The sequence below is a fragment of the Budorcas taxicolor genome, chromosome 13 (assembly GCF_023091745.1).
Source record: "Budorcas taxicolor isolate Tak-1 chromosome 13, Takin1.1, whole genome shotgun sequence".
Lineage (NCBI taxonomy): Eukaryota > Metazoa > Chordata > Mammalia > Artiodactyla > Bovidae > Budorcas > Budorcas taxicolor.
Genome location: NC_068922.1, coordinates 51,388,838 through 51,409,763, shown reverse-complemented (window position 1 = coordinate 51,409,763; position 20,926 = coordinate 51,388,838). Strand labels below are relative to the sequence as shown.

The following is a 20,926-nucleotide window of genomic DNA, read 5'->3' as shown; positions in this document are numbered from 1 at the left end:
CACCAACAAACCTGTTTGAAAGAAATATATAAAGGATGTGCTAGAAAGGAGGCAGGTTACCCCAGGAGGCTGGAATAAGAAGCAGTAGTGAGTAAATCAGCTGATGAACCTGTGTAAATCTAAGAAAATGTTGTCCTGATAAAATAGTGATAATTTGTGGGATTGAGAAGAATAGATAAGCCTTAGTGACACCCCGTGTCACACTCGGCAGCCTGCAGCACAGCCAGTAAAACACTGTCTAGAATTTCTTGTCAAGACCCACACACTCACCTTCTGGCCGTTCGTGCTGTGTATTCTTTGCCAGCTCTCCTCATCTTCCAACATCTTTAAATAGTGGGCAGCTGTCTCAGACTCAGTCTTTGGGCCTCTCCTCACATCTTTTACATCTGCAGCTTTGGTTATTGCCTTAATCTGTTCAGGCTGTTAACAACAAAATATCAGAGACTGGGTAGCTTACAGACAATAGAAATTAATTTCTCACAGATCTGGAGCCTGGGAAATCCAAGATCGAGGTACTGGCAGATGAGTGTCTGATGAAGGCTTGCTCTCTGGATCATAGATGGCACCTAGCTGTAAATTTTTTTTTTTTGCCATACCACCCAACTTGCACAGAATGTTAGTTCCCCAACCAGGGATTGAACCTGGGCCCTCAGCAGTGAAAACACAGAGTCCTAACCACTGAACCATCAGGGAATTCCCTCTAGCTATAGTTTTACATAGTAAAAGGGGTAAGGGAGCTCTCGGGGTCTCTTTTCTAAGGGCACTAATCCCATTCATCCTGATCATCTCCCAAAGGACCCACTTCCAGATATTAACATTAGGTGTTAAAATTTAACATGAATTTGGGGGGTACACAAATATTCAGACAATAGCAATCTTTTATCCATTGTGGATGTAAACAACCTGAGCTCACCACTGAAACTCTCCTGTGAGTGTCCAATTCATATATCAGGTTGCTGGCTCAGTATTCCCACTTGGATGTCTTACTAAGCATCTGAACAAACTTAACATGTTCAAGAGACTGTTCCCCACACCTGCTCCTCTGGCATAACTTCCCCAACTCAATATGTTCTAGTTGCTCAGGCCAAAATCATCCTTGACTTGTCCTTGCTCTCATCCTCACTGGACAGCCCATCTATCAGCAAGTCTTTTTGACTTCATCTTCAAAACTATGTCCTGACTCCTGTGCCACCACTTCCACCACGTGCTATCACCTTGATCTAGGCCACTATCATCTCCCACCTGGGTCATAAGCGGTTTCACCCCTTCGGCCATTTTACTCTTCTAGTCATTTCTCTGTGCTGCAGTTTCTTCAACCAGTTTGGAGAAACTGATGGCATAATTCTGAAGATGGCCCCCAAGAGTCCTCTCTAGTTTATTCAGTCAAATAGTACTTCAGATTCTGCTGTGAAGAGATTTTGCAGAAGTAATTAAAGTCTGAGGGTAGACTTCCCTGATTGCACAGTGGATAAGAATCCTCCTCCCAATTCAGGAAACATGGGTTTGATCCCCTGATGCGGGAAGATTCCACGTACTGTGAAGCAACTAAACCCATGAGCCACAATTACTGACGCCTGCATGCTGTAGGGCCTGAGAGCCACAGCTAAATTGTTTTTTTTAAAAGTCTGAGGGTAGTTGACATTAAAATATAGGGAACACTTTCTCTGACTGGTGGCAGAAGAGGAACCATGAGAAGTACTTGAGCACCATCACTGGTTTCATGCTGGAGAGACCTTGTGAAGAGGAATATGAGTGGCCTCCAAAGGAAGAGTGGCCCTTGGCTAACTGCTAGCAAGGAAATGGGGACTTCAGACCTAGAGCCTGGAGGAGCTAGATTCTGTCGACAACTTGAATGAGTCTTGAAGCTGGTTCTTCCCCAGGGCCTCCTGGTAGGAGTGGAAAGTAAAGTGAAAGTGAAAGTGAAGTCGCTCAGTCCTGTCCGACTCTTTGCGACCCCATGGACTGTAGCCCATCAAGCTCCTCTGTCCATGGGATTCTCCAGGCAAGAGTACTGGAGTGGGTTGCCATTTCCTTCTCCAGGGGTAGGAGTGGAACCCAGCTGATAACTTGAGTTCCACCTTCTGAAGATAAGATCTGAGACCTTCAGAGCCTTTGTGAAATAGAGTTGAGAATTCTTGCTGAAATGAGGTGGGGCTTCCCTGATAGCTCAATTGGTAAAGAATCCGCCTGCAATGCAGGAGACCCCAGTTCAATTCCTGGGTCTTGAAGATCTGCTGGAGAAGGGATAGGCTACCCACTCCAGTATTCTTGGGTTTCCCCAGTGGCTCAGCTGGTAAAGAATCTGCCTGCAGTGTGGGAGACCTGGGTTCAGTCCCTGGGTTGGGACAATCCACTGGAGAAGGGAATGGCTACCCACTCCACTATTCTGACCTGGAGAATTCCATGGACTGTATAGTTCATGGGGTCACAGTCAGACACGACTGAGTGACTTTTACTTTCCAGAACTGATAGAAGACATAAATAGGACCTATATCCAGAACCCTACAGAGCTCTCACCTGGACTTCTGACCTAAAAAATTGAGATAATAAATAGATACTGTTTTAAGCTCCAAAGTTTGTGATTTGTTTGATGTTTCATAACAATAGAAACTAACGAAGGGGTGTCTTTAAAAGTCACATGTAAAGGCTATGAAGGTGTTTTTAGGGAACACCATTTTAGGTAATTCTTTATTTTCTTCGACCAGACTGTTCCCAAGCCCATTGCCCTGGAGCCGTGTTTTGGTAACAAAGCTGCTGTCCTCTCTGTGTTTGTGAGGCTCCCTCGAGGCCTCGGTGGAATCCCTCCTCCTGGGCAGTCCGGTGAGTAGATGACAGTTATTGACAAATGAGGTTTATGTGTTAGATGTGTGAAGACTCCTTCTTTTTCATAGGGAACTTGGTTATGAAAGTGATATTGCATTCAGGCAGACCTAGGAGATATTGCAGGTTCGGTTCCAGAAAACTGCAGTAAGGCAAGTATCACAAGACAGTGAATCACACGAATTTTTTGTTTTCCCAGTGTACATATGTTACGTCTATATTATACTGTAGTCTGTTGAGACGCAATAGCATTATGTCTAAAAAGACACGGTTCATCATTCATTAAAAATGCGAACTATTATCTGACAATGCAAGGTTGCCATAAACCTTCAATTTTTTAAAAAACAACAACACAGTATCTGTGAGCACAATAAAATGAGGTATACCTGTAGTGCCTGCCTCGTGTCATTGTGAGGATTGGAAAAATGATCCCATTGCCCCTGTATTCCTTAACCCCTCTTTCTAAGGTCGCCATTCCTTCCTAGAAAATATCTGGATCTCCTCACTTTGTCAGCCTCCTTATCCTGCCAGTGGTATTAATGCTTCCAGCCAAACCTTCCTTTGCCACCAATTCTTCCTCCCCACCGGCTGTGTTCCTTTCTTTGCTGTCCCTTAACTGTAGGCTTTCTCCCTCTGTTCTCTTCCTCAGTCATCTTACTCTCATGGCTTCCAGCTAGCTCCTTCAAGCTAGTGGTTCTCAAATTGGTATTTCAAGCATTACTGCAGCACCTGTTTTCACTGTTCTGTTTCCTTCCCAGTCCTTATCATCGATTTAGTTGCAGTGATTGTATAACTCCTATTTTTATTCTTCTTTTTTCGTGTAACTATCTTAAACATTTTTGTAACTTGCTGTATAATATCTTACCCAGCTTTTACACTACTCCATCAAATACATGAATCATAATTTAGATAAACATTCTTCTACTGTTCAGCACAAAGGAAATGTGGAATACAGTTTGGGAAGTGTCTTGATTAATCTAATCATGGAGTACTTTGAAGGGATGCCTCAAATAATAGAAATGTTTGAGACAGCTTTCAGTCGCAGTGATCCTGCAGGCCTCAGGTCTGGGTCTGTGGTGTTCTCATGAGGGAGGATATTAGACATGGCCAGGTCAGGGTTTATTGTCTTCATTTCATAAGTGAATGGCTTGATTTGCCCTCATCTAGGGATTTCTGTGAGTTGAGCCCCTAACTTGGCCTTGTCCATGTCACGGGCAGAAGGGCCCATTGACGTGATGCTCTGGAGCAGTGTCTTCCGTCAGTCCCCAGCTAAGCAGACACTGACTGGTGCTCCCCGAGGGCAAGGTGCAGGGGTGACAGACGTGCAGCACTGTGGCCTTTCCTGCTCCAAACTTGGCCTGATGTGTCGCAGTCTGATGAAGACCTGCTCACTGCTTGAGACCTACCAGTGGGACGGGGCCATCTCTGCCACCCCCTTCTCTGTTTCCCCATTTTATTTATTTATTCATTTTTATTAAAGTGTAGTTGATTTACAAGATTATATTAGCCTTTCAGTGTGATCCAGTATTTTTAGTAGACTGTACTACATTTAAAGTTATTACAAAATAATGGCTAGTCTCCTTTCCAGTCTCTACACCTTAAGGTTCCTTGTGCCAAACCCAAGGCTTTTTTTCTCTTTCAGTGTGAGTTTATATTCCCCATTATTAAGTAACCTCTACCTTCTGTCTTTCCCAGGTTCATATCTCTAATTCTGTTCTCTTCACCAAGCTTCATACTCAAGTTATTAGATTGCCTACATGACGTGTCCACTTGTGCTTCAGTTCAGTTGTCGCTCAGTCATGTCCGACTCTTTGCCACCCCATGGACTGCAGCACGCCAGGCCTCCCTGTCCATCACCAATTCCTGGAGTTTACCCAAACTCATGTCCATTGAGTTGGTGATGCCATCCAGCCATCTCATCCTCTGTCATCCCCTTCTTCTCCTGCCCCCATTCCCTCCCAGCATCAGTTTTCCAATGAGTCAACTCTTTGCACAAGGTGGCCAGAGTATTGGAGTTTCTTTAGCATCAGTCCTTCCACAGAACACCCAGGACTGATCTTCTTTAGGATGGACTGGTTGGATCTCCTTGCAGTCCAAGGGACTCTCAGGAGTCTTCTCCAACACCACAGTTCAAAAGCATCAATTCTTTGGTGCTCAGCTTTCTTCACAGTCCAACTCTCACATCCATATATGACCACAGGAAAAACCATAGCCTTGACTAGATGGGCCTTTGTTGGCAAAGTAATGTCTCTGCTTTTGAATATGCTATGTAGGTTGGTCATAACTTTCCTTCCAAGGAGTAAATGTCTTTTAATTTCATGACTGCAGTCACCATCTGCAGTGATTTTGGAGCCCCCCAAAATAAAATCTGACACTGTTTCCACTGTTTCCCCATCTATTTCCCATGAAGTGATGGGACCAGATGCCATGATCTTAGTTTTCTGAATGTTGAGCTTTAAGCCAATTTTTTCACTCTCTTCTTTCACTTTCATCAAGAGGCTTTTTAATTCCTCTTCACTTTCTGCCATAAGGGTGGTGTCATCTGCATATCTGAGGTGATTGATATTTCTCCCGGCAATCTTGATTCCAGCTTGTGTTTCTTCCAGCCCAGTGTTTCTCATGATGTACTCTACATATAAGTTAAATACATAGAGTAACAATATACAGCCTTGATGTACTCCTTTTCCTATTTGGAACCAGTCTTTTGTTCCATGTCCAGTTCTAACTGTTGCTTCCTGACCTGCATATAGTTTCTCAAGAGGCAGGTCAGGTGGTCTGGTATTCCCATCTCTTTCAGAATTTTCCACAGTTTATTGTGATCCACACAGTCAAAGGCTTTGGCATAGGCAATAAAGCAAAAATAGATGTTTTTTCTGGAACTCTCTTGCTTTTTCAAGGTCTTATCAAACCTAAAATGTCCAGAATGGAGCTTATGTCTTTCCAACCATTTTGGTCATTTGATCTCCATCTCAATAAAGGAATTCACTTTACTGAGGAATTTAGCCAGTTGCTCAAGTCAGAAACTAAAGAGTCGTCCTAGGCAGTCCTCACCTGTCTATGTATAATTCATGGGCAAGTTCTGCTAGTCCTGCATCTGGAGTCTCACTCTTCCACTTTGTTTCATTTACTCTGCCACATCTCCACTCTAGTCTCAGCTGCCATCTCTCCCCTGTAGTCAGCTTCTTCTACCCTTGACCTCTAAAATCACAGCCCCTGCCCCCTCCCCGCCCCCCCCCACCCTCACATCCAAGCCATTCTTCTGTAGCGAAAACCATTCTTTAAATAAATAAAGAATGGTTATATGTTCCTGTGCTATACAGAATATCCTTGTTGCTTATATTTGATACATAGTAGTTTGTTGGAGAAGGCGATGGCACCCCACTCCAGTACTCTCGCCTGGAAAATCCCATGGATGGAGGAGCCTGGTGGGCTGCCATCTGTGGGATCGCACAGAGTTAGACACGACTAAAGCGACTTAGCAGCAGCAGCAGTTTGTATCTCTTAATCCTATACCCCTGTCTTGCCCCTCCTGCCTTCCCTCTCACCACTGGTAACCAGCACTTTGTTCTCTATATCTGTGAGTCTGTTTCATTATATATGTATTTATTTGTTCTCTTATTTTAGATTCCACATACAAGTAAAAACATGGAGTATTTCTCTTTCTCTATCTGGCTTCACTAGGTGTAACAATCTCTAGGTTTTTTCATATTATGCAAATAGCAGAATGTCATTCTTTTTTATAATTGAGTAGCATTCCATTATGTTTGTGTGTGTGTGGGTGGGTGTGTATATGCACACCACATCTTCATATCCATTCATCTATTTATGGATACTTAGGTTGCTTCCGTATCTTGGCTGTTATGAATAATGCTGTGACCATTGCTGTGAACATTCAGGTGCATGTATCTTTTTGAATTAGTATTTTTGTTTTCTTTAAATGTATACTCAGGAATGGAATTACTGGATCACATGGTAGTTCTACTTTTAGTTTTTTGAGGAAATTCCATACTGTTTTCCACGGTGGCTTCACCAATTTACATACCCACCAACAGTATACAGGGGTTCCTTTTTCTCCATATCTTCACTGACATTTGTTATTTGTGGTCTTTCTGATGGTAGCCATTCTGACGGTAGCCATTCTGACAGACGGGAGATAATGCCTCATCGTGATTTTGATTTGCGTTTTCCTTATGACTAGTGATGTTGAGCAACTTTTCATGTGCCTATCGGCCATCTCTGTGCTACTTGTTATCTTCTTTGGAAAATGTCTATTCAGGTCTTCTATTTTTTTAATTGGGTTGAATTAATTGGTTGAATTTATGAGCTGTTTATATATTTTAGATATTAACCCCTTATTGGTCATATCATTTCCAAATATTTTCTCCCATTCAGTAGGTTGTTTTTTCATTTTCTCAGGGTTTCAAGGAAAGTTAAAAAATAAAAAAGCTTTTAAGTTTAATTAGATCACATGTATTTATGTTTGCTTTTATTTCTTTTGCCTTATTGACAGATCCAAAGAAATAGTGCTACAATTTTTATAAAGAGTGTTCTACCTATGTTCTCATCTGGGGTCTTTATGGTTTCAGATTTTATACTTCGGTCTTTATATATGTGGTGTGAGGAGATGTTCTAATCTCATTCTTTTACGTGTAGCTGTCTAGTTTTCCCAGAACCACTTATAGAACAGATTTTTCTCCATTGTATATTCTTGCCTCCTTTGTCATAGATTAATTGACCATAAGTGCATGAATTTATTCTCTATTATTTATTCTCTCGTGGCTCTCTATTCTGTTCCACTGATCGATGTGTCTGTTTTTCTGGGGAAACCAGTCTGTTTTGATTACTCTAGCTTTTTAGTGTTGTCTGAAGTCAGGAAGCATGATATCTCAAGCTTCATTCTTTTTTCTTTTTTATGAGATTGCATTGGCAATTCAGGGTCTTCTGTGGTTCCATATCAATTTTAGGATTGTTTGTTTTAGTTCTGTGGGAAATGTCATGGTTATTTTGATAGGGGCTGCCTTTACTCTGTAGATTGCTTTAGATAGTATGGACATTTTAATAGTATTCTTCTAGTTCAAGAACATGGGATGTATTTCCATTTCTTTGTATTATTTTCAGATTCCTTTGTAAATGTTTTATAGTTATCAGATTAAAAGTCTGATTAAGTTTATTCTTAGGAATTTTATTCTGTTTGATGTGATTTTAAACGAGATTATTTTCTTGCTTTCTCTTTCTGGTAGTTCCTTACTAGTGTATAGAAAAGCAGTAGATTTCTGTGTATTAATCTTGTATCCTACAACTTTACTGAATTCATTTGTTAGTTCTAATAGTTTTTTGATGGAGACTTTAGGTTTTTCTGTATATAGTATCTTATCATGTGCAGATAATGACAGTTTTACTCCCTTCCAATCTGGATCTCTTTTCTTTACTGATGGCTGTGGCTAGCATTTACCCCCATTTTAAACAGTGCCCTTTTCTGGACTCCCAAAGCACCTGGCTCTGTCTTTGGTATAACAGTGGTCACTGGTGTGGATTCCCCACTGCATGCCAGGTACTAAACCTGGCACTTAAGAGCTACTCAGCAAGTGGAGTAAGAAACTCCTCTAGCATGGCTCCGGGAGGCCTCAACAGGGCTATGAGCCTGTCTGGCCTTTTCACAAGCATAGGAATACAACTTCCCCGGGATTGTGCCTTCCCTAGTGAACATTGAGTTAATCAGTTACCAATACAGAGGGAGAATGGACTCACCAGTCCCTAAAGCAAAGGTGGTAATGGAGGTGAAAAGCCAGGTACCATTCTAAAACTTGCCATTAGTTCACTCATTGACTCCTCACACAAGCCCTGTGCTGTTCCCCATTTACAAATGAGGAAACTGAGGCACTGGGAGGTTAAAGAACCTTGCTTATTCCAAAGTCTGACCCCAAAGTCTATCCTAACTCTTATTGTGGTATAGATACCAAAATAATAATAGTGCTAGCTGGGCAATGTGGAATGAATCTGAATTTCATCATAAATAGTGCAGCCTTTTTTTTGGAGAAAAAGACAGGTGAAACTTAGTGCTTAAAGCATGTCTGCAATCTTACTTAAATGCTCCACCACTAGGCCGAGCACTTTGCTTGGTTGATCTGCTGGAAAGTAAGATACTCCTTTTATGTAAAAAGGGGGAGAGGAGGGAAATATGTATTTGTACAAATAAACCCTGAAAGAATATATACAAACTAACGAAAGCAGTTACTCTGATGGAAGGGGGAATATGGAGGGAGATACAGGTTAAAAGTAAGGTTTTTCCCATGTATATATTTATTTATTGCGCCATGGGAATGTAAAAAGAAAATTTTTAAATTATTTTCTAAATAAAAGCAAGCTGTTCCTTAACATGTGTTCCTTCTTTGGGTTCTCCCAAGGGCTCGCAGTGGCCAGTGCCCTGGTGGACATTTCTCAGCAGATGCCAGTCGTCTACAAAGAGAAGTCAGGAGCAGTGAGAAACCGAAAACAGCAGCCCCCCGCGCAGCCTGGGACCTGCATTTGATGCTGGGGCCAGGACTCCCTGTGAGCAAGGAGTGGCATGCCAGAGCCGTCTGCCAGGAGGGAGCAGGCAGGGAGAAGACGCTGTGCGGGGCAGAAGACTGGAAACCCTCGAATCATCCACCTCCTCTGCATGTTCACAAGCTTTCTTTGACAGTTTCTCCCATCTGTACTCCAGCATCTAACCTTTTCCTTTCGTATAGGAAAATAACTGATTTCGTTACAGGTCCGGGGTGATCCAGTTGTTGCTGGAGGAGGCCGGTGTAGAGCGAGTGAGAGAGCTAGGAATGACACTCAGGTTCACTTGTGGAAAACTGTCCTTGGGACTGTCTCAACTGTGCAAAAAACAAAGATGTAGTGTTTACAAGTAGACATTTATCATCAGTCATTCTTGAATGTGGTCTTTTAAAAACTAGTCAGATGAATTAACTTTTCATCTGAAGCCTGCTATCTTTTTTAAAAGATGTGCTATTTATTCTTGCACGATTTAGGCAAATACCTCTCTTCCAGGGAGTAACTTTTTTTCTAGTTGAGAATTAATAATGGTCCATCTCTTTTGAATCATAAGATAGAAGGGGGCTATTTTAAATGTCAAGGTCAGCAGTGTTACTTGGAATGTAAACTGATGTAATATGTAGTTTTCTGTAGCAATGTGATTAATTTAGTCTTAATCCATTTGAGGTTCTCTCTCTCTCTCTCCTTCCCTATCCTTCTCTTTCCTCTTTACCTCTCTCTGTCTCTGCCACTTGTGCTCTCTCTCTCTCTCTCACACACACACACTAAGTGCCTAGACTTTAAATAGATCTAGCAATTGGAAAGTTAGTAAACATAAGTTTTTACATAATTGCATTCCTACATTCTTACAAAACTTTAAATAGCTATCATTGGCAATCTGCTCTTTTCTAAAATCTAATTTGCAGCCAGGAAAGTTTTCTCACCCCAAGAAACATTTAATGTAGCAGGGATTGAGAGGAAAGCAGAAAGGACCTAACTGTGAATGCTCCTGTTTTTCAAAAAGGACACTAAGGCATATTCCCCTGTGCCTCCCTGCCCCAGACTGGGCCTGATGTTTGCTTCAACCCCTCTGGCCACTCCTGCCCAGGCACCACAGAGGGAGGGCCCTGCTCATGTTACATGTCTTTCTTGAGCTGAAAAGAACATGACTGCACTTGGGACCCCTTGATCAAAGAACAGCAGTTTGTCTCTGTAGCCTGTTTAAGGTGGTGGGTCATTCTTCATTCTCAGGCTGCAGGTGGAGTGCCTAGAGAGGGTCGGTCTCCTGTTGTCAGGCAGAACCTGCCCAAAGCCTGGAGAGCGGCCTGGAGCTGTTTGTCCTCTTCCCCCCAGGAGGGACCCAGGCCTCCTGTGCTCCCTCCTAGATTCGAGGGCTGGCTGTGGGGAGGGCAGTGAGTGCTGATAAAGATGAAAAACATGAGAAAAATGGAAAAGGAGAGAAAACCATGCCAAATGAAGTGACCAAATTGAAGTCGTGACCAAATTGAAGTGGGGTAGGGCAGTCCCTGCTCGTCTCCCCAGGCCACTGCCTGGATGTCGTGTTGTCCTGTCCGTGGTGCTCTGTATTCTGGCATTATGCAGCAGCCTCCCAGGACCTCTCTTCTGCTTCAAAACCCAGGAGTTCTCTAGCATTACCCTGGGGGCGAGGGGCAGGGGGCAGTGTGCAGAGGCTCAGGAAAGGTAGACCTTTAGACAACAATGCTGAAGTTTGTGAATTTGGAGAAATTAATACTCAAAAGAGCAAAACTGTGGCATTTCACCTTTATATGGAGTACCTAGAGAGAGGGAGTATTATTTCTTCCCCAACACTAACCCCTCCCATGAAGAATTGCCTGGAAAGATGTTTTCAAGGATGTCGAACCATAAAACACTGTCTGATGCACAAAACACCTCTACTTTGAGACTTGCCTTTCAAAATGCTACTTTTTCACATCATTGTTAAAGAGCAGATGGTTCTAGAGAAGATCCCTCCTCTTAGAAGCTCCCTACATCTCTGCTCCAGATCACGGTACCCCAGAGAGCCTGTCATGGACTGGCCCTTCACCCTGTAATTACCACAAGGCCATTGGAGAGGACCCTCCCACAAAGGAAGTCCTTTGTTTGTTCAAAGGACTAGTGTTTGCTTGGCAAAGAAGCCTCCTCCCCATGGTAGTTCCATGCCTTGAAATAATAAGCACCGTGTCCCATAGCCACCTGGTTTTCTTTTTTTCTAAAAGATAATGTTTATTTTTTAAAAGGAAAGAAGGAGCAAGTGAAGTTTAATTCTGCTCCAACAGTAGAGAAACAACTGAATCCAGCTGCTTCTCCTTTGCAGCCAGTAGCAAACAGCTTTCTGCAGGCTTGGGCCAGAAGAAGGGGGTGGCAGGAGAAAGAGGCACTCAGCTTAGAGCCAGTTACTGAGAGGAAGTCATCTGGAACTTCAGAGCCTGTATGTAAATTAAAATAGTTATGAAAACATAGATATTGCACTTGTACATAACTATACAATAGTGTCCGAATGTTTGGACATTCAGAGTGTACATAAAACAAAAATATCTTAATGTATTTTTATTAAACATAACGGTGTCCAAGTTTGACCTAATGTGTTTTGTGCCATATAATGGATATCCAGGCTCAGAGAAGTCCTCTCGTACAGTGATAATCAAGCCGAGAAAGGCATCCCCATTGTGCCCATGTGTTCAAATGCATCTGGGACCAATTGGATAACTTTTAAAGCAGGACTCATCTGTCAGTGCACGTATGAAAATGTGGGCAGTGTGTGAAGAGGCTCACTGGCAGCTGGAATGTCTCTGTCACTGTCATCAGCTCTGCGAGTGCATTGTAAATCTTCTGTCAGCCTCTTGGTGCTGTGGGTAGCCGGGAAAAGACCAGTCTCGTCCTGAGAAATGTTTCTCTTAGACTTAAGATACAAAGACTATACCGTAGATCTAGTCAGAGTTTCTTAAAGGGGGTTTTTCAGGCTCCGTTTTGTTGTGATTTTGTGTAAATTTTTGATGACCATTTCCTAGGACCATAGTTAACTATACTGCAGACTGGGGGTGGGAGTGGGCAGCTGCTTTGTTGATAATTAGCTCCTCCTGTTTCCCCATGGAGAACCTCACCCTTGCCTCCTGCCCACCTCCTGCCCCCTGCCCATACTGTTTGGGGAGAAGTCTTTGTTTCCTGTGAGGATCACCTCTAAATGTGGGAGGAGGTGTGGAGAGAAAGCAACCATATGCTGCCTGAGCTAACCTGGAAGAAAAGCAGCCCTGGACAGAGACTGTCAGCATAGGGAAAATACTGGAATATCAGTGGGTAAGGCCTGAGGTAACAAGATCGGAGATGCACCAGGAAATCTGGGGCAAATGGAAAGACCAGAGCGGTATTTTAGAAAAAGACACTACCTTTCAGTGCAAATCTTGCTCCTTCAACTTAGTAGAGTGTATTTAGAGAGGGGGTGGGAATGATTCAACAAATATTCACTAAGTACTTCACTGGCAACCTAAGCTAACACTAGGGCAGTGACAGATGGAAAAGCAGCTCTTGAGAATTACAGCAGAATCCAGCTCCTCAAACCTGTCATCCCGGGAGACCTTTCCTTGCAGTGGTTTCTGTGAGAATTGGCCACCTGAGGACAGATCCAGGAAGGCGGAGGGTCTAGCCTTGGACCGTGCACCGGCTCTCAGCCTGAAATGTTTACTCAGTTTACCAAATGGCTCAAACCATAAAAATCACCATGATGGTTTGTAGATAGCCAAGCCCACCAAGAGATGTTTCCCCTGAGTTGTCCAAATTCATGAACACCCTTCACCTCCAGGGAGATGATTTTATTGGAGAGGAGAGGAAAACTGGCGCCTTCTCTTTTAAAGGCAATAATGGAATTGACTTTCAATAACTGAATTTGTGCACAAAACATTCTAAACACTAGTGAAGCCTGTTCTGTTGAACTAATTCTGGCTCTGGAAATGTTTTATAGTTATTTACAGTTTTGTTTTGTTTGGGGAGTTTTTGGTTTGGATTCAAGCTTAGTTTGTTAATATGTATAATTTAGCATATATTGCACTCATGTAAATATGGAGTAAGTATTGTAAACTATTTCATTGCTGGGGATTGTGGGTGTTATACATACATTTAGGACTGCAATTTTTGGTATTTTTTGTATTGTAAAATAACAGCTAATTTAAGCAGGAACAAGAGAACTAAGGGAGGTCTGTGCATTTTAAAAATAAATGTGAAGAACTTGTATATAAACAGAAGTAAATACTATAATACAAACTTCCTTCTGAAATAAAAGTAGATCTGATAAAAATGTGGGTTTTGTTCTGAGTGTTTGTGTTTTTCACTAATTTTTACAGTTTGGTCAACAGAACCTTAAGAAAAGGGAGAAAAATGTTTTAAGAAGTTTACCAGTTTTCAGACTGCCTCAGAGGAAGCATTTGGCAGTCTGACAGAGGTGTAAATCAGCAGGTGGGCACCTCAGACACCTCTGGCCAAAACTGGGCCATGTGGTATGGGAGGAATCCTGAGCCGTTTGTGAGCAGATTTCCCTGTGTCCCCATCATGGCCCTCTTTGCCCTTAACACACCAGTGCTGGAGACGGAGACTGGTATGCGGGACAGCTCTGCCTGGGCACCGTCACGTGGATGCCGGAGCCTCACCAGCTGCCCTTGGCCGTTCAGCTTCCTGTCCGCTCGTGTGTGTGCTTAGTCACTCAGTCGTGTCCAACTCTTTGGGACCCCATGGACTGCAGCCCACCAGGCTTCTCTGTCCATGGGGATTCTCCAGGTAAAAATCCAGGAGTGGGTTGCCTTGCCCTCCTCCAGGGGATCTTCCCAACCCAGGGATCGAACCCAGGTCTCCTGCATTGCAGGCAGATTCTTTACCAACTGAGCCACCAGGGAAGCCCTGTCCTCTTGGGCTCAGGAGGATAGATCTTGAGCAGACTAAAATCTGCTTAAATCTCAAGCAGATAGATTTAGTCCTCCACAGCCACAGCGTTGTCACTGATCTTGAATTTTGATGACGGTATATGTCCATTCACAAACTTGTCTGTATGCATTCTGTACCTCCAGCCCCACTCTATGCATCTCCTGCCCTCAGAAGAGGTTCAGAGCAGTCCATTTCAGTGCCCTGACGCTGAGTTCAGAAGGTCTAGAAGTACCTGTGACTGATTCATGTTGATGTATGGCAGAAACCAGCTCAATATTATAAAGTAGTTATCCTCCAATGAAGAAAAAAATCAAACTAGGAGTTGGATTTTTTCAACAGGATTGCGGTTTGCCCTTAAATATGTATATATACAATTATTTGTGCAGAATGTCTGAGAATTTGAGATTTTGTGTAAAATCTGTGCCGTCATCTCATGTTCTCTCTGTTGTTTTGTTTTTTTAACCAAAGGAACTGAAAATGTTCTTCATACTTAGTGCAAGTAAAGCACACTTTTGCATATTAAAAGGAAAAAGGTCTAGAAGGATAAAATCGGCATGAAGTAAATGAGAGTCCAGAAGAAGCACGAGGAAATGCTATGCTTCGTACAGGGGAGGGTGGGTGAGGCACCGGGTCCAGGCCCGGAGACGAGGAGGCCTGCCTACCAGAGCGTGGGCCTGAGCCGGGGTGGGAAACAGCTGAACTACAGGCCACTGACAAGTTAGGGAGGACCCTGATACTGTCCTGGGTCAGGTTGCAGGAGTCACCAGCTGTTTCTGACTGGCTCAAGACCTGTGATTTAGCAACATTGTGGCAGTTTGCCAAGGCATCAACAGCATCTCTGCCTTCTTACAGTTAGGTCAGGGCTATGAGCTGGGCTTTAGCCAAGAAATTTTGGAAGAAGTTCCAAACTTGGCACAAAACCATGGTCACCTGTTAAAGACATTGGAGGTCTGTGTCTGTAGAATTTTCCAGGCAAGAATACTGGAGTGGGCTGCCATTTCCTACTCCAGGAGATCTTCCCAGACCAGGGATTGAACCTGGGTCTCCTGCATTGGCAAGCAGATTCTTTACCGCAGAGCCACCAAGGAAGCCCCAAGGAAACCAATAGCCTGACCCTAAAAAAATGAAAACAACCAACACTGACTGTTGAAAGTCTAGTTAAGACTCTGCAGTGTGTCAGCCATCCTCCTCCTCTGCCCATCCTGCCATTGTGCATCAGCCACGCACTGTGTAGGGGCCAGGGACTTAACAGTGAACAAGGCAGACAAAATCTGTCCTGCTGGAGTCTACAGTCTAGTGGGGGACACAAAGACAATGCCAGGTAATAAGTCCTGTGAAGAAAGGCTTGGGGAAGGGTTGGGGTAGAAAGTGTGGGTGTGTGGGAATGAGTCGCTGGGGCAGGTATCAGCTGCGTAGAGCTGAATGAAGGAAGGAGCTGGCATGATGTCAGGAGAAGAGCTTTTGAGTGGAGGGAACAGCAGATGCAGAGAGGCCCAGAGGAGGCAACGAGACTGCTGGGCCTGCACGGTGGCAAGACACGGGTCTTGGGGGAGCAAAATGCTACCAAGAGCGGCGGTAGGAGTCAGGGTAGCCTGGCCCTGCAGGGCAGTAGTTCTCGGTGTAGGACTGCCCCTTGGGGGGCATCTTGGAAAGAGCTGGGGCAATCTGATCATCACTTTCAAGGGGCAGTGCTACTGTGATTTAGCAGGTGGCCCTGAAGGTGGACCATCATCCTGTGACATGCAGGACTGTCCTACCCAAAAAGGAACTGACCCGCGTCCCACCCAAGTTTCAAATGTCTTGTTGGATGTTTGTGTAGATGGGGAAAAATCTGTTTCTAATTATTTTAGTGTAAAACACTATTATAAACACAAACTTTTCTAGAAATGAAACTTCTGTATAAATAAGGGAAGACCGGACTTCTCTTCAAAACTTTACCAAGAGCTGGTCACCATTTTGGAAAATTCTGTCACCAAGAGCAGTGTCATTTCTGGAGTCTCCAATTGGGTTGCATCTGGACGGACACACTCCCTGCAGCCCTGTGTCACTAGCTGTGGGACATGCCTGGCACGAGTTCTCTTCCATTCTATGTTCCCAACACAGAGAAGGGACGAGCTGAGACAGTCCTGATTACTGTATGAAGTTGCTTGCTGCACCAGGAGCTGGGGCTCCACCCTGTCTGCTGGGGCCCATTTGCATGTCCTGTAGGCCTCCCCTCCTCCGCTATTTATTCCCAGTCCTTTGAGGGCTCAGGTTCTGAGGTTTTGTGTGTATTTTATCTTCTTGTGTGGGCATGTGGGCATCTTCTCATCTTAATTTTTTCTGCCTTGTGGAGCACTCTTTCTGCCCCTTTCTGATGTCTGTGTCAGAAGCTTTCTCTATCTCTTTTATACTTGAATAAAACTTTATTACACAGAAGCTCTGTGCGATCAAGCCTCATCACTGGCCCCAGATTGAATTATCCTCCGGAGGCCAAGAATCCCGGAGTCTTTTGTGGTTCAGCAGCAACCTTTTATCTTGAGGGCTCATCCGGGATTCTTCAGGACAAGGTAAGGATGCTTGCAGCTCTAATTCTTTGTTCTCCTAGCGAACATGTTTTCTGCTGTACTTTACTAACTCTACAGTGTGCTTGTGTGAATGAATGACATGCCTTGCGCAAAGCAAATGAGGAGCCCTACTCTGCGGTTCCACAGTGACCTCATATGGCTTATGGAAGAAACTCTGTCGGGGGTCAGAGAAGGCCATGGCAACCCACTCCAGTACTCTTGCCTGGAAAATCCCATGGATGGAGGAGCCTTGTAGGCTGTAGTCCATGGGGTTGCTAGGAGTTCACTTTCATGCATTGGAGAAGGAAATGGCAACCCACTCCAGTATTCTTGCCTGGAGAATCCCAGGGACGGGGGAGCCTAGTGGGCTGCTGTCTATGTGGTCTCACAGAGTCAGACATGACTGAAGCGACTTAGCAGCAGCAGCTGGCAGGGGTTTATACCAACCTGCCAATGGACTTCCCTGGTGACTCAGATGGTAAAGTATCTGCCTACAATGTGGGAGACCTGGGTTTAATCCCTGGGTCGGGAAGAACTCCTGGAGAAGAAATGGCAACCCACTCCAGTATTCTTGCCTGGAAAATCCCATGGATGGAGGAACCTGGTAGGCTACAGCCATGGGGTTGCAAAGAGTCGGACAAAACTGAGCGACTTCACTTTCACTTTCTGCCTTGGACTGGAGGCTCCTTTGGTTGTGAGGTGACGTGTCCCTGGCAGAACAGCTTCCTTAGACATCTTTCAACACAGGCCTTCCCAGGCCTGCAACCCAGCAAGGCAGGGCCACGTTCTGTCTCCTTTCACATGCATGCCAGGCTCACTGGCAAGTTGTTGTCCAGCTGAGGGCACCTCTCCTGTAGCCCTGCCTGCCCCTTCCCTCCTGGCCTTCTGGAAATTTCACCCACCAGTGTCCATCCTTCCTGTAAAGATAAGCCAGTTCTGAATTTGGCCACACCTGACTAAACTGGGGTGGGTGGCGGGAGGAGGGGAGCAGTGAACAGCTTCGTATTAACCTTGCAACTTAAGACAACAAGCCAGAGTGAGCATTCATGAACCGTGAAGTTTCCACCCATAAATCCATGGGTGCTTCCAGCACCTGCCTTTCTGCCTGCTCCCATCCCCAGCCACCTGTCAGCTAGAGGCTCAGTGTTAACAACAGCTAACAGAGACCCAGTCACAGGGATGAGGCCAGGCCCAGGACCGCAATTCCCAGAAGGCATGTGAAAGTGTGACAGCAAGCAGGCTATCTGGCAGGACACAAAGGCCAATACTCAGATGTGGAGCAAGGCAGGACCCTTCTTTGGTTGACAGGGCCGCAGCTGGACTCAGCTTTGAGGTGTTTGGCCAGATAACACCATGTTATGAGCCAGAACCTTTTTATATGGAAGTGACAGACACCAAACTCTGACCACCTAAGACAATTCCACTAGTTTCCTGAAGCTGCTGTAACAAATTACCTAATCTTGGTGGCTTTAAATGACAGAAATTTATTCTCACAATTCTGAAGGCCAAAAGTCCAAAACCATGCTGTGAGCAGAGCTGCACTGCTCCCAGCTCTAGGGGAGAATCCGCTCCTGGCCTCCTCTAGGTGGCCACCCACATTCCTTGGCTTGTGACCACCTCAGTCTTGTCTCTGCCTGTGTCTTCACAGCACCCTGTCTTCTGTGTGTATATCTAATCTCCCTCTGCCTTTCTTTAACAAAGGTGCACATAACTGCATTTATGGCCCCCTCTGATAATCCAGGATAAGTGCCTCCTCTCACTGTCCTTAACTCAATCACATCTTTTGCCACAGAAGGTAATATTCACTCTTTTTGCCTACATATAAGGTAATGTTCACAGGTCCCAGAGATTAGGATGAGGACATATCTTTGGAACCACCATTCAGCCCATTACAACAACAAAACCCTAGGAAAGTCAACAGCCCCAGAAGTGGCAAGATGATAGCCTCTGCAAGTCACAGGGCCTAGTCCTTCCTTTTGACTTCTGTCTCCAGGGTGACTAGTTCCATGCCCCAGACAGCCTCAGCCTCCCAGCAGGAACATTCACTCTGGGGGAAAAAAAAAAAATAGAGAGCCAGGCTGACATGAGAGCCCTATGTATTTTCATTCTCCCCTTGCACCCAGTGAGGAAGCCTCTTTACCTTGCACACTGTCTGATGTTAAAGAGGCTCCATTTAATTAAACCCCATGCCTTGGTTGGAAAGAAGTACTGAAGGAAGATAGCCAAGTGCCATGAACAATTTTGCTATTTTCTACTAAGTTCCATTCACTTTTATCTTCCCAATCTTTTGAAAGATATATGAATCTTTTGAAAGGTATATGCCTATACGTGGGTGCTAAGTCGCTTCAGTCATGTCCAACTCTTTGCAACCCTATGGACTGTAGCCCAGCAGGCTCCTCTGTCTATGGGATTCTCCATGCAAGAATACTGGAGTGGGTTGCCATGCCCTTCTCCAGGGGATCTTCCCAACCCAGGGATTGAACCCAGGCCTCCCACATTGCAGATGGATTCTCTACCATCTGAGCCACCAGGGAAACCAAAGGATACTGGAGTAGGTAGCCTATCCCTTCTCCAGGGGATCCCATATGCCCATATTTCACTCTAATTATCTGAGTAAAAAATGGAAGTAGTAGAGTTTAGGACTTCCCTTGTGGCTCAGACAATAAAGAATCTGCCTGCAATGCAGGAGACCCAGCTTCAATCCCTAGGTTGGGAAGATCTCCTGGAGAAGGGAATGGCTACCCTCTCCAGCATTCTTGCCTGAAGAATTCCATGGACAGAGGAGCCTGGCGGGCTACAGTTCCTGGGGGGTCACAAAGAGTTAAATGTGACTGATCGACTAACACTTTCAGTAGAGTTTAACACACTCTCACATAAAGCAAATCACTTAATGGGTATTTAATCTGCACTTGGGCTACCATACAATGGTGGTAAACAGGGCAAGGCAATACTTTAACTTGCCTAGCCACCCCCGCTCCAAATGTCCATTCCCACACAGATATAGGTAGCTGAGAACATTCCTTCTTTATGAAGTGGTGACAGGGTTGACTCTGAGCTTTGCTCCGTCCAACATCCCTCCTTTTTCCCATTGAAAAATGTCCTACCCCTTCTTGGTGGGTGATCTTGGTGGACTGATGTCACTCTCTAGGCCACAAATACTGGGAAAGAGAAGTGCTTTTCTCCTCTGAGAGTGCTGAAGGAGAGACCATAGATCTGGGGCTGCTGACAACATCCTGGGTGAGAGCCTGTCTGGCTTCAGAGTGGAGCAGAGATCAGCAGGAGCAACATCATCTGAACCCCTGCAGACAGCTGTGCCTGAAGCCCAAGGCAGTTTGAGCTGCGTTTGGTTCCAGCCAGGGAGTACTGGCTGAAGGTGGGAGGCTGGTACAGCTGCCCCATGTAGTGTCTGTGGGTTTGGTCTGAGTTGCTAACTGCACAGTCTCAGAGCCAGTGGCTCTTTTTCTGGTCAGGACAGCCCCAGGCTTGGGCTTCAGTGTGGTCTGTACCTAACCCCTGTGTTTTTGCTCAGGTTCTCCAGAAATGGAGCCCAAGGCAGGGATTCTCAGACCATGATTTATTGGAGGGAGTGCCCTCAGGGGAACCTCTACATGAGGGAGCAGGAGTGGGCAGGGGAAAGAGCTAAACTAGGATGTGGTCTCAGCTGGGATCCAGCCTCAGCCTAAAGTCCCAGGGAACTCTGAAGCATGGCCGGCACATACAGCTGCCCCCCAAGGCACGCAGGCCAGGCCTCTGAACTCCAGCCTCAGTCAGTCACTGGCCACTGTCCACCTCTGGGAACAGAGGGTAACCTTTCAGGCTGTCTCTTCTAGAGAAGTGGGCAGCTGTGAGCTGTGTTAGCAGCCAACATCCCAGGCAGCTCGGGGATGGGTTGCACTAGCCCAGAGAGGGCTGAGCAAGGCACCAAAAGCTTCCACTCCAAACTGTCTTCTGGCCCCTGCCAAATTCCAACCAGGTTTGAGATGGAGCAGCCCAGAGACACAGAATATAATCAGGAGTCCCCAAGTTTTTGAGGAAAGCTTAGTACCTTGCTCCCATAGTTTTGCCCTCTCCTCCCAAAACTCCTCCACAGAACTGTAGTTTAACACAATGCC

The 20,926-nt window shown here is 45.0% G+C and overlaps 1 protein-coding gene and 1 non-coding gene across 2 annotated transcripts in view; one reads left to right on the top strand and one right to left on the bottom strand.

The window, feature by feature from the left end:
* The window catches only part of ATRN (attractin), a 184,712-nt gene extending 175,148 nt beyond the window's left edge, over positions 1–9,564 (top strand). The window contains exons 28-29 of the mRNA XM_052650648.1: positions 2,706–2,820; positions 9,225–9,564. Of these exons, the coding sequence (XP_052506608.1) occupies positions 2,706–2,820; positions 9,225–9,349 (240 nt within the window). The 3' untranslated portion in view covers positions 9,350–9,564. The remainder of the gene's footprint in view (positions 1–2,705; positions 2,821–9,224) is intronic.
* TRNAE-UUC (transfer RNA glutamic acid (anticodon UUC)) lies at positions 621–693 on the bottom strand. The gene has a single exon. It is a non-coding gene; the product is annotated as a tRNA-Glu (tRNA).
* Positions 9,565–20,926: the final 11,362 nt, after the last annotated feature.